At 50.8% G+C, this 13,938-nt stretch overlaps 1 protein-coding gene across 1 annotated transcript in view; it reads left to right on the top strand.

Moving 5' to 3' along the window:
* Positions 1-13,938, top strand: part of INTS1 (integrator complex subunit 1) — an 80,149-nt gene that overhangs the window by 53,643 nt on the left and 12,568 nt on the right. The window contains exons 33-40 of the mRNA XM_079953654.1: positions 2,202-2,382; positions 2,505-2,628; positions 3,395-3,525; positions 5,249-5,336; positions 7,376-7,602; positions 9,003-9,126; positions 9,678-9,811; positions 12,751-12,943. Of these exons, the coding sequence (XP_079809780.1) occupies positions 2,202-2,382; positions 2,505-2,628; positions 3,395-3,525; positions 5,249-5,336; positions 7,376-7,602; positions 9,003-9,126; positions 9,678-9,811; positions 12,751-12,943 (1,202 nt within the window). The remainder of the gene's footprint in view (positions 1-2,201; positions 2,383-2,504; positions 2,629-3,394; positions 3,526-5,248; positions 5,337-7,375; positions 7,603-9,002; positions 9,127-9,677; positions 9,812-12,750; positions 12,944-13,938) is intronic.

Here is a 13,938-nt window from a genome sequence, read left to right as displayed (position 1 = left end):
ATTTTTTTATCAAGTTTTTTTTTTTAGCATTTTCTTAAGTTCCTCATGTATTATTCCGCAAAACTTCTTTATTTCCTTGCAACCCCACCACATATGAATTATCTTTTTTATAATATTTTTTATTAATTTTAACATAAAAATTATAAAATGTACCACAAAACTTATCACTTATACAATCTTTTTAGACTTCCATCAGCACCTCTGATGATCCACTGTTTTAACCACTTCTTATGCATTTCTTAACTTTATATAGCCTTTGCATCTCTTAACAAATCATCCTCCCGCTTGTCCATTTTTACGATACTTCTAATCATACTCCTCACAAAACTTCTTGCAACCCTACAAGTGTCGTCTGTTCTTCACAATTACTTTTCAAATAGTCCGTAAATTTACTCCAGTCTTCCGTGAATTTCTGGTCCCGCCGGTTTCGAATCCTTCCTGGTGGTTCAGTGGTAGAATTCTCGCCTGCCACATATGAATCATTGTTCCAGGGCGAAACTGTGCACTTGGAACCAGCACTGCATGGGCATCCTTACAGCTTTGGGATGTTCTCATGAGATCTCACAGGGCCGTCTTGAATTTCTGTGAGATCTCTCGCAAGATCTCACGCAACTGTCTCCAGGCTTGCAGAGCAGGTGCCCCTGGATGGCATTGCCCAGTAAGCAAGGTCGACCTCTTAAAAGCTCTTTTTGCGCCAGGAAAACCTTGCATGCATTTAATTTGTACGATTTCAACCAGCCAGCCTTGCAAGGTTAAAATCACACAAGTTAAGTGTGAGGTGAAATTGTATTGAATTTTTTTTTTTTTTTTAAACTGGTTGAAAATGATACAGTGGTGCCTCGCAAGACGAAATTAATTCGTTCTGAGAGTTGTTTCGTCTTGCGATTTTTTCGTCTTGCGGAGCGCGGATTCCCTGGGTATTAACGGTTGTAAGAAAAAGGAAACAAACTCACAAGACGTTTTCGTCTTGCGAAGCAAGCCCATAGGGAAAATCGTCTTGCGAAGCAACTCAAAAAACGAAAAACCCTTTCGTCTTGCACGTTTTTCGTCTTACGAGGCATTCGTCTTGCGAGGTACCACTGTAGTTAAAATACATCACATTCAGAACCAGCTGCAGGAACGCCACAGCAATGCTGTAGAATGGAGCGCGAGAGGCAGTGGGGATTTTAGTGTCGCACAGAGCGCCGCTGAAATCGGAGAGCCCAAAGGCTGCCATTGCTTGGCACCCAAGGCATGAAGTGCTGAGAGTCAAGGAATGTGAAGCTACTTCCTTTCCTCGCTCAGTCCATTTCCTGCCTTCCCTAGCTAGTTCTAGTTAAGATTCTCCTGTGCACCTCCTGCGTTTCCTATTCCTTGTTTTCCTGTTTTCGTTTGCCTCCATCCATGGCACAGCTTCAGGGGCAGGTCACGCTCTAGATCAGCATTTCTCAACCTGTGGGTCCCCAGATGTTGTTGAACTACAACTCCCATCATCCCTAGCTAGCAAGGCCAGAGCTCAGGGATGATGGGAGTTGTAGTCCAACAACATCTGGGGATCCACAGGTTGAGAACCGCTGCTCTAGATGCTGCTGGACTCCGACTCCCATCAGCCCCCAGTCAGCAAGGGATGATGGGAGCTGTAGTCCGGCAGGGTCTGGAGAGGTCCTCAGGTTCCCAACCTCTGCTCTGAAGGGCATTTAGTGCAAAGGTTTTAATTCAAGTCCTGGGAGACACGACCACCTTTTTCTCTGCCCGTGCTTCTGCTCAGTTTCTCATATATATATAATTTTATTAGTTTTTTAACGTATCATTTTCAACAGTAATTAAACATACTTTTACATCTTATTCAATTTTTTTTGACTTCCATCAGTCCTGTCTGAAAATTTTCCAATCTAATCTCTTAGTATGCATTTCTTATTTTCCCTATTACATTTCAAACTCATAACCAATATCTCTATCTTTTTCTACTTTGTAACACTTCGTATATTTCTCCTTACAAAACTTCTTGTAGTCCTACTAGTGTAATTTGTTAATTACAGTTGCTCTTCAAATAATTCATATACTTCTTCCAATCTTCTGTAAATCTCTGGTCCCGCAGGTTTCGAATTCTTCCTGTCATTTTGCCCAATTCTGCATGGTCCGTTAATTTCGTCTGCCATTCTTCTTTCGTGCTTCCACTCAGTTTCTTAACTGGCTTCTCTCCTTCCCCTCCATTTTGCCAGTCCTTCGAGGCCTGACAGAAACACACTCGCCATACCTGGAGGAGCTGCTGGCTTCCCTCTTCTCAGTTACCATGGAGATGCCATCCTGCTTCCCTGCCACAGGGCCCATTTCCGTGGTGAGCTCGCTGCTGCTCCAGGACAAAGAAGAGACCCCCGTGAAGAAAGAAACCGAGAACTGCAGGTGAGCTGCTGGCTGGGCAGGTACCCTCTGCCCTCCTTAAGACCTTGACAGGCTCAACCAGCTGCCGGCTGCCTTTCCTGTTGGTATTTTTCAATGTCTCTTTCCTCATTTTCGCCCGCCAGTGCCGAAACCTGCCAGCTGGGGCCTTCCTCTGGCCTGTTCATCGACTGGCTGGAGATCCTGGACCCCGAAGTGATCAGCAACTGCCCAGATCTCCAGCAAAGGCTGCTCTTCTCCTGGAATAAGGTGAGGAGCCATCAAGCCTGGTGTACCTGTGACGTCAGGTGGCATCTCCAGCTCCCACGAGCTGAAATTGCTGAAGAGATCCTAGTGGGGGCTTCCTTCCCATTTCCGGAACTGCTGTCAGGGGCTGGACTGAGGAGGAATGGTGGGGGCCGCTGCCCCTTCTCCTGAACCTTCCCAAGGGCAGAAAGGCAGTATAGATTTAGAAAAGCGGTTTGCAGAGGGGCATAGTCCAGAGGGGGAAAGCTGGGGAATACTGGGTGAGGAACAGCTAGAAGAGGAAACACCAGGAGAGAGACAGACGGCAGATTCAGTGCCCTTGGAAAGCATTCCTGACCCCCCCCCCTTCACCTAAGACTAGGCGGGCTCTGAGAGTGATAGAACAGAAAGCACAAAGCTCAGATTCCCTGACGTAGGAGTGATGTAGATTAATGGAGACAGAGGGGGTAAACCTTTACTGGGAGCAACGTCATTTCTAGAGAGACATTCATTCCTTTGTCTCTCACTGTGATTATTAAAGAAACTAACTGGTAAGAATGCTCCTTTCGTTTGATCTGCTTCTTTACTGCCACCGGGGGAGGGATCCGATTCCCCAAAGCCTGACAGCTGCGCAAGCTTCTTGCCTTTGCCTTCATCGCCCTCCGTGGCTTTGCCTCGTCTTCGTCTCTTTGCCCCAAGTACTCCCTTGTAGCTCAGTAGCCAAGCAGCAGACCATCCCAGCTTCAATCCCATATCCCTCCATAGTTACCTTTCCCCCTTTTCCTTTCAGGATAATGGCTCTTCCGAATCAGAGCCACCCTCTTTCCGCCCATACCTTTTGGCTCTCCTGACTCACCAGTCCAGCTGGACCACGTTGCACCGCTGCATCAAGATCCTGCTTGGCAAAAGCCGAGAGCACAGGTGGGTCAAGCCAGAGCCTCTTTGGGTGGCTTCGCTAATTCGTAAAAAGTGTATCTGTATCGCTGCATCATAAAACGACAGGGCGACTGTCGGAACTGCCATCGGAGCCAGAGGGAGAGGGAGGGCTCCAGAGGGATTCCGGAGAGCGTCCCAGGAGGGAGAGAAGCAGCCCATCTTCTGGGGAAGGGAATCAGCGTAGCACCAGTGGAGAAGGGGGGCAGATGGGGGAATCGGCGAGGCGGTCCCATGACTCCTCGCCGGGGACCAGCGGGGAGAGCACGGGTCCTCCGCTGCCCACACCCTCCCTGCGCAGAAGGCTTCCGCACAGGGAGAGTAGGCGGAGACTAGGCGTCAAAGAGCTTATTTGCTGGAAGAAGTTCAAGAAACGTCCACTGACGGATCCTGCCAGCGATTGAGACAGCCACGGGTGAGTGGCTGTCCGGACAGAAAGGGTTCACTCAGGCAACCCAGCCAGGTGTGGCGCCGATTTACGCACGAGCAACCCCTAGAACCATTACAGCGACATATAGCATCGAAGCCTAAAGCGACAATACAGTGGTACCTCGGGTTAAGTACTTAATTCATTCCGGAGGTCTGTTCTTAACCTGAAACTGTTCTTAACCTGAAGCACCGCTTTAGCTAATGGGGCCTCCTGCTGCCGCCGGGCTGCTGGGGCACGATTTCTGTTCTCATCCTGAAGCAAAGTTCTTAACCTGAAGCACTATTTCTGGGTTAGCGGAGTCTGTAACCTGAAGCGTATGTAACCCGAGGTACCACTGTACAGTCATACCGCATGTTATGTTTGCTTTAGGTTACGTTCTTTCAGGTTACGTCCCATGGTACTTGGGTTACTTCCGGGTTTCGCCACTTGCGCATGTGCAGAAGTGCTAAATCACCAAAACGCGCTGCACACCTGCGCAGATACAGCGCTTCAGGTTGCGCTCTTTTCATGTTGCGAATGGGCCTCCGGAACGGATCCCGTTCACAACCAGAGGTACCACTATATATATAAAAGTGTTTGTCAGGTGTGCAAAGAACCACTGACTCGCATGGCCTCAGGTGCAATGCCAGAGATGCTTGCAGGGGACTCTGCTGCTGTGATGCAATGTATGAAGAGGGTAGAGCAAAGGCAAACAAGATGAAGGAGTCTCATATTGCTTGGGAAGGACCCTGGGGAAGAGGAGGCTTGGTCAACGGTGGGAAGGCAGGAACTTTCAGTCCTTGCAGCTGCCTCTTAGTAGCAAGTTCTACCAGGAAGAGTTGAGGTGATCACTAGGTCTAGAACCTCCTGGAGTTGTCTTGTTTCTTTGAATTACAGAGTTAACTTCACCAAATCCGTGTGACCTGCAGGTCTTGTTTCATGCCATGCACACAACCTCTTTCCCACCTGGGCATTGAAATGGGCTGGTGGTTCCTGCAGCCGCCTTGCAGCCATGATTCCTTATGCCCTAGGGAAAGAGGGGCATGCAGTTGGAAGGAAACAGATTTCAGATGGAAGAACCTTCCCCCCCCAACCCAGTTTTAATCTGCCTGTGTGTGTGTGTGTGTGTGAAAGACTGTGTATCAGGTGTTGGGGAGAGCAGCTGATGGTTATCAGATGGAGACAGACGCAGCAGAGTGATGGCAGTGGATCCCAGGTTCTGCTCCTTGGTTTCCCAAGTTAGTTGTGTGCCATTTCCCCCTCCTTTTGATTTTGCACACCTGCGTTTATGTCTTTGCTTAGATTTGACCCAACGGCGTCCTTGGATTTCCTCTGGGCCTGCATTCACATCCCTCGCATTTGGCAAGGACGGGATCAGAGGATACCTCAGGTAATGAGCTGCTTTATCTATTGCAAGGAGAAGGTGGCCTTCCCACGGCCTTCCTCCAGGCGTGGTTGGACTCCAGCTCCAATCTGCCCCGGGCAGCGTGGTTGGTGGTCAGGGATCATCAGAGCTGAAGTCCAACAAGATCCAGAGGATGCCATGTTCCCCGTCCCTGGCCTAAAGGGGGTGCACTTTTCAAGTCAACTTGTAGGGTGATAGGGGCATAAGAAGGAAGGAAGCCTTGCTGGCCCAAAAGGCCATTCTCAGTGATCCTGCACAAATGGATCCAAAGAGCCCTGCGATTAAAACCCAGGGTCCTTGCCTGACCGCAGATGTGAGCCCACAGATGAGCTCCTGAAGGTGGCTTAGTTCAGCAGCAGCAAACCTGTTTTCTTCCTGCTCCAGAGGGTAGGACTCAAAACATTGGCTTCCAGTTCCAACAAACGAGATTCCAGCTAAACACCAGGTCAGTAGGTGCTGTTTGACAGTGGAAAGGACTCTCAGAAGGTTGTGGACTCTCCTTCCTTGGAAGTTTCTAAGCAGAGGTTGGATGGCCATCTGTCATGGATGCTTGAGTTGAGATTTCTGCATTGCAGGGGGTTGGACTAGACCATGGGTAGGCAAACTAAGACCCGGGGGCTGGACTGGCCCAATCGCTTTCTCAATCCTGCCCACGGATGGTCCAGGAATCAGCGTGTTTTTACATGAGTAGAATGTGTGCTTTTATTTAAAATGCATCTCTGGGTTATATGTGGGGCATAAGAATTTGTCAGGGAACTGCCATCGGAGCCAGGAGAGGAGGTAAGGCGCAGCAGCGATGCAGGAGAAGGGCCCAGCAGGGAGAGAGAGCTCACTTCCTCTGAGGAAGGAAATCGGCGTGACACCAGGAAGAAAGGGGAGCCTGGGAGGAATTCGGAGAGAGGGCTCCAAGACTCTTCCACAGAGACCAGCGGGGAGAGCACAGGACCTCCGCTGGCCATGCCCACTCTGCACAGAAAGCTTCCACGTAGGGAGGCTAGGCGGAGACTTGGTGTCAAAGAGCTTTTATGCTGGAAAAAGTTCAGGAAACGCCCACTGACGGATTCTGCCAGTGACTGACACAGCCACGGAGTAAGGGCTGTCCAGCCAGGGAAAGGTTTAGCCAGACAACGTTGCCTTGAGCAGCAGCCACTTACGCACGAGCAACCCCAATTCCCGTTACAGAATTCGTTCTTTTTTTTTCTTCTTCAAAATATAGTCCGGCCCCCACAAAGTCTGAGGGGCAGTGGACCGGCCCCCTGCTGAAAAAGTTTGCTGACCCCTGGACTAGAGGACTCTTGGACAGCTTTCCGACTTTTCAATTATATATGATTCCACTGTTGTTCCACTGTCAAACAGCTCTTACAGCTCTTAGATGTTGGAGTGCAACTCCCAACCAGCCTGTCTAATGGTTGGGTTGATGCTGCTGGAGTCTATGACAACTGCTGGAGGGCACCACGTTGGCTACCCCCATTGTAGACCACCTCCACAGGAATGCGGGTGGCGCTGTGGTCTAAACCACTGAGCCTCTTGGGCCTGCCAATCAGAAGGTCGGTGGTTCAAATTCCCGTGACAGGGTGAGCTCCTGTTGCTCGGTCCCAGCTCCTGCCAACCTAGCAGTTCGAAAGCACATCAGTGCAAGTAGATAAATAGGTACCGCTCCGGCGGTTAGGTAAACGGCATTTCCATGCACCCTGGCTTCCGTCACGATGTCCCGTTGCACCAGAAGCGATTTAGTCCTGCTGGCCACATGACCCGGAAAACTGTCTGTGGACAAACGCCAGCTCCCTTGACCTGAAAGCGAGATGAGCGCCACAACCCCATAGCCGCCTTTGACTGGACTTAACCGTCCAGGGGTCCTTTACCTTTTTACTTTAGACCACCTCCCCAGCCCGCTAGTTGCAGGAAACCCAAATCAGGAGCAATCCCAAACAGATGGCTGTTGCTCTTCTGAGATACCTATTTGTGTTGGGAATTCAAAGTCCTGGATTGCCTTTGTTCACATCCGTCTCCAAATTGCATTGCAGAAACGGCGGGAGGAGTTTGTTCTGCGTCTTGAGGCCCCTGAGCTGATCAGCCTGGTGGAGCTGATCCTGGCTGAATCTGAAACCAGGAGCCAGCGCTCTGGAGAGGCCTCCAGCTCCGTCACCCAGTCCCGCCTGCCGCTCCTGCTCAGCTGCTGCCACGGAGATGTCGAAAGCATCAAGAAAGTCGTCGAGTACTTGACAGCCTGCATCCAGCAGTGGGGGAGCAGGTGAGGCCTCGCTCGGCTTTGGGAAAAGACACACTTTGCCATGCAAGACGGGTGCATCTTTGTTGTTGTTGTTTGTTGTTTAGTCGTCTTAGTCGTGTTCAACTCTCCACGACCCCATGAACCAGAGCATGGCTTGGAAACTCTCACTCTCTTCTCAAAGCTTCTCCTTTTTTATGTCCATGGAGTTTTCTTGGCAAAATACTGGAGTGGATTACCAGTTCTTTCTCCAGGTGGATCACATTTAGTCTATACTCTCGGCTATGACCTGTCCATCTTGGGTGTCCCTGCACGGCATAGCTCACAGCTTCTTGGAGTTATTCAAGCCCCTTCGCCACGACAAGGCAGTGATCCACGAAGGGGTGCAACTTGCACACATTTAAAGCGGGTGAAAATGGACAAATTAAACACACGAGAGGTTTTCCCAGCACAAAAAGAGCTTTTGAGCTCTCTACATCGCTTGCCAGGTGAGGCCCTCTTGCCACGCTGGCTCTGGAAGCCTGGCGATGGTCCTGCAAGATCTGAAAGGAACTTGGACATCCCTGCAAGATCTCACAAGAGTATCCCAGACCGGTGCGCTGAGTGGGCCTTGCCCGCTAAGCCATGCAGAGAGCTCAAAAGCTATTTTCGTGCTGGGGTTCCTGGCTCTGGGAAACTACGCATGCTCGAGCATACACATTTCTGTGTCTAAATTATTATGCTGAACCTTGAGTAACATATTTTTATACTTGTACATTATAAATTTTATCGCTTTTTCGTCTCCCGCCCACCTCAATTCAAAGGTACTGTACTGAGTTTCTTTAGGTTTAGCTGAGATGGAAGGAAAATAATTTGTCTGGTTTGTTTTCAACTTTCAATTCAAAAAAATGAACTTGAAATCTCAAGGAAAGGTGAATAGTTGTTTAAATTTGGAACTGAAATTTGGAACTGAATTTAAATTTGGAACTGAACCCCCTGCATAAGATCTAATTGTATGGGACAGCTTTTGGCAAATGCTGAAGACGCATTTTTTTGACGTATATATTTTTAAGGACCCTCCTTATTTCTCTGATCTTAAGTTGTTTTATGTTGTGCTTTAGTTGTTATACCCCTCCCCCGGGACCTTAGGGGGCTCGAGACTGGAGAAAAATTGCTCATAAATCCTTGGCAACCTCAAAAAGCCCCTCTGGGAGAAACATGCACTGTTCATTTCCGTTTCTTTACTCTCCACGTGTTTGCAGGGATTTATCTGGTACCCCTGAGGACTAGCGGCTTGCATTTTAAAATAGCTTATTCCAGTGAAGCTGTTGGGTTGGCATTGCCCCATGAAGGGAAAGCTGGGGATATGAAGCAGATACATTTGGTAGACTTGGAAACCCCTCTTTGATAGGTCAGTAATCTCATGTCTCTTTTTTCTGTTTCAGCTCAATGGGAAAACATTGCCAGGATCTTCTCCTGCAAATCTATCTTCAGCTGCCTGAGCTCCTAGTGCCAGTCCCCGGGACCCTGCTTTCCACCGAAGGGGCCACCGACAGCAGCACCTGCAAAGTAAGGGCGGGGGGAGAGAAAAAGTCTTCAGAAAAAGCCTGGACCCTCCATTTTCCTTGGGCCATTCCAGCACAGGCACCCGCCAGCTACACAGTTCACAAGCTCAGGAAAGCTTCCCTCTGGCAACGAGTTTGAGAAATCCTAGTCGTGATTTCCACTAAGTGATTTATTTGCCTGCCCACTGGGTGGTGACCACCATCTCCACCCCCTCCAAAAGGGTGTCAAATGCTTGACCTTCCAAATGTGACCTGTGCTCTGATTGTCCCCCTCCCCCCCCCCAAAAAAAGCACCAAGTAACTTTCACCCAATCCAATGTGAATTGAGGGAGTATTTGAAAATGGGTTGCGGTCTCAAACCTTTCGTCCCTTGTGTTCCATCATCAACCCTAAGGAAACGATCCGGAAACCTGCCATTGACCACCTCCTCTTGGGGAGACTAGAAGTCTCTTTGCAAGTTGTGAGGTTGGAAAAGGTAGATTTGGCACATTCAGTCCATTTCAGGAAGTGTTTGAGCGCCTGGCTGATGCTTCGCTCTTCTCTTTCTCCCTGCAGCTCGACGCCCTGGTCCACCGCTTCATCACCCTCCTGGCCGACTCCAGCGATTCCAAGACGAGCGGGAGCCGCCTGTGGGATGCCAACATGGCGTGTCGGAAGCTGGCCGTGGCCCACCCCATCCTCCTCCTCAGGTTCTGCTCAGCCTGCGTTGCTTTAGGAACTTTTACATTATCTTTATACCCAGTGCTTTTTTTTTTCTAGGGAAGAAAAAGGTACAGGAACTCATTGGGAACAGACCTTTGTAGTAGTAGTACAGGCGACTCTCCGTTTTCACGGGGGTTCTGTTCCGGGCCTCTGCACACGTACGCAAAATCATGTATAATGGGGAGCAGCCTGGAGAATCCTAGGGGCTCAAATAGGAGACCCATCCCAGAGCCCAAAGAGGTCCCATGAGCCTAAAGAGGCCTTCCTGTGCGTCAGCTCTGCAGGACACCATGTCCCTCCAGCTGGTGTACGCTGACACCCAGGGAGCCTTCTTCCCCGCGCGTCAGCTCTACAAGCCACCATGTCCCTCCGGCCAGCGTGTGCTGACACCCAGGGAGGCTTCTTCCCCGCGCGTCAGCTCTGCAAGCCACCATGTCCCTCCAGCTGGCATGTGCTGACACCCAGGGAGGCTTCTTCCCCGCTCATCTGCTCTGCAAGACACCATGTCCCTCTGGCTGGCGTGCGCTGACACCCAGGGAGGCTTCTTCCCCGCTCATCTGCTCTGCAAGACACCATGTCCCTCTGGCTGGCGTGCGCTGACACCCAGGGAGGCTTCTTCCCCGCTCATCTGCTCTGCAAGACACCATGTCCCTCCAGCTGGCATGTGCTGACACCCAGGAAGGCTTCTTCCTAGCGCATCAGCTCTGCAAGCCACCTTGTCCTTCCGGCTGGCGTGCACTGACACCCAGGGAGGCTTCTTCCCCGCGTATCAGCTCTGCACGCCACCATGTCTCTCCAGCCGGCATGCGCTGACACCCAGAGAGGCTTCTTCCCCGTATGTCAGCTCTGCAAGACACCATGTCCCTCCAGCTGGTGTACACTGACACCCAGGGAGGCTTCTTCCCCGCGCGTCAGCTCTGCAAGCCACCATGTCCCTCCAGCTGGCATGTGCTGACACCCAGGGAGGCTTCTTCCCCGCTCATCTGCTCTGCAAGCCACAATGTCCTTCTGGCAGGCATGAGCTGACACCCAGAGAGGCGTCTTCCCCGCGCATCAGCTCTGCAAGCCACCATGTCTCTCTGGCTGGCGTGTGCTGACACCCAGGGAGGCTTCTTCCCCATCAGCTCTGCTGGTCCATGAGTTAGAGGCACAGCCCTGATTATACACCCCCCCCATGTGCCAAAATGTGAACTTTCTTCACTCCAAACCACAATCATCCTTCGTAACTAACAACAATATGGGCAGCAAAGCACTTAGGGTAGTGGTTCTCAACCTGTGGGTCCCCAAATGTTGTTGGACTACAACTCCCATCATCCCTGAACTCTGGCCTTGTTAGCTAGGGGTGATGGGAGTTGTAGTTCAACAACATCTGGGGACCCACAGGTTGAGAAAGGCTGCCTTAGGGGGAAGCAGTGTAGCTCTGTAGCAGAACACCTTTTTGCATGCAAGAAGGTCCCCAATTCAGTCCTCGGCACCTGCAGGCAGGGGTGGAATTAAGATCACCATCTGAAATCCTGGAGAGCTGCTACCAATCCAGTGGACATCACGGAGTTGGGCGTGCTAAAACTTTGACTTGAGATCTAAGGCAGATTCCTATTTAGATCAGCCCTTTAGTCTGAACGGTGAGGACTGGAAACTTGCTTTGTTTATAGGCGGCAGCTCAGCAGCAGAGCACCCACCTTGTAGGGAGTGCGCTCCAGCCATATAAACGAGAGCGGGCGAGACCAAGAGTGGGTCAAGAAGGCGGTTTCTGCAAGCACTGAGGAGGGAAGTGAGAGGCAGATGGGGCTGGTCTGCCTGGGAAGGGAGCCCATCTAGGAGAGGAAAAACTCTGACCCTAAACCTCCACTTCCTTGTGGGAAGACAGTGCTAAGGAGTAAACCCTGCACAAATCTGGAGTGAGTCCCTAAGGCGGTTGAGGGGCGCCTTGTAAGCCTCCTTCCGGCAACTCCTGCAGCCCAGCTGGTGCCAAACGTCTTGCTCTGCTTTCCTTTGGACCCCATCAGCGAGGCCAAGAGTGGTGGTCTTGTCGTCTGGGCAGCCCAGGAGCCCCTTAGACATTGCCCAGGCTTTCCCCCAAGGGGGCTCACTTTTGTAGGAATGATTGCTAAGTGTGGAGCACACTCCCTGCCTGCAGGCAGCCTCAGCTGCCTGCACACGTGACCTTGGGGTACTCCCCCTCACAGATAAGGCCACAGCTGTCTGAACATCTTGCCCTCTGTCTAACCTTTTGCGGTCTCAGTAGTCTGTGGTGTCCTGCCTGAGACCTTTGTCTCCTTCGGCATACATTGTGCAAGGGGAAAATGACGCGGTGGAAACAGGTGCCAAAATAACTTTGTACCACCCCACGATCTCGGGAATGGAAGATGTGTAAAGGTCACAGCCCAAAATGTACCTGCCTGAGTTTGCATATTGTGTCAATAAAAGGAGGCTCCACAGAGCTGGCCGGCAGCTTGCTTGCAGCTCACCTGCATTATCAACTCCTGCCTTATGTCCTTCACTTCAACTTTGGTGCTGCAAACACAGCAGTTTGACTTCGCCTGCGAAGGGGTACAGTGGTACCTCAGGTTAAGTACTTAATTCGTTCTGGAGGTCCGTTCTTAACCTGAAACTGTTCTTAACCTGAAGCACCCCTTTAGCTAATGGGGCTTCCTGCTGCCACTGCACCACCGCCACACGATTTCCGTTCTCTTCCTGAAGCAAAGTTCTTACCCTGAAGCATTATTTCTGGGTTAGCGGAGTCTGTAACCTGAGGTGTATGTAACCTGAAGCATATGTAACCCGAAGTACCACTGTCTCTTGAGACAGGCTAAAGGATGGGAAGCCCAAATCCAAAACTCCTTCAGGAAGAGGGATCAAAGAGTAAGTTCTTGCTGCCTGCTGCACAAACGTCCTAAGGCGTCCGCTCTCCTCCCTCTGTCCCCAGGCACCTGCCGATGATCGCGGCCTTGCTGCACGGACGGGTTCACCTCAACTTCCAGGAGTTCCGCCAGCAGAACCACCTCACCTTCTTCCTCCACGTCTTGGGCATCCTGGAGCTCCTGCAGCCGCAGGTCTTCCAGAGCGAACACCAGGAGGCGCTGTGGGACTGTCTCCTCTCCTTCATCCGCTTGCTTCTGGTAGGAGAGGCTTTTCGCGCAGAGAGAGGAGCCATACCCTGGCGGGGGCAGGAGGGGGGTTGCCAAAAAGCTGGGTGCCCTGCAATCTTGTGGCCTTGGGGGGGGGATGCACCCATCACTGTGAACACAGCTCCTGGGGTGAGCAGACTCTAGGCTTGCAAGGTCAACTTTGCTTTCTGCTGTTATTTTCTTTGTTTCAGGGGTTTGGGGAACCTCGGGCCCAGCGCTGAGATGTGGCCCCCCAGGCCTTTCTACCTGGCCCTTGAGATTCCACCCAGACCCTTCCTAATACAGTCATACCTCAGGTTGCGTTTTTTCGGGTTGCAGACTGCCGAAACCCGGAAGTACCGGAACGGGTTACTTCTGGGTTTCGGCAGTCGCGCGTGCGCAGAAGTACTAAATCGCGCTTTGCACATGTGCAGAAGCACCGAATCACAACCCGCAAGTGCACAGACGTGGGTTGCGAATGCTGCGGGTTGCGAACGTGCATCCCGCACAGATCACGTTCACAACCCGAGCGTCCACTGTAATAATAATGATAATAATAATAATAATGGCCTTCTTGGTAGTGGTGCCTGCCCTGTGGAATGCCCTCCCATCAGATGTCAAGGAAATAAACAACTATCTGACTTTTAGAAGACATCTGAAGGCAGCTCTATTTAGGGAAGTTTTCAATGTTTGAAGTTTTATTGGATTTTTGATATTCTGTTGAAAGCCGCCCAGAGTGGCTAGGGAAACCTGTTAGCTAGGGATGATGGGAGTTGTAGTCCCAAAACACCTGGAGGGCCGAGTTTCCCTATGCCTGTTTTATGGATATGTATTTGGTATTATATCTAATTTACATTCATAAAATCAAATAAAAATGATTAAAAAAAATAACAATCAAACCTCCAGGGAGGGAGATCCTGTTGCACTGTCGAATGTTTCTTGCCAGTGTGGTGTAGTGGCTAAGAGCGGTAGATTCGTAATCTGGTGAACCGGGTTCCCGTCTCCGC

Source organism: Podarcis cretensis (genome assembly GCF_951804945.1).
Source record: "Podarcis cretensis genome assembly, chromosome: 14".
NCBI classification, from domain to species: Eukaryota; Metazoa; Chordata; class Lepidosauria; order Squamata; family Lacertidae; genus Podarcis; species Podarcis cretensis.
The sequence above is the reverse complement of the archived record's forward strand: the minus strand, read 5'-3'. Positions and strand labels throughout refer to the sequence as shown.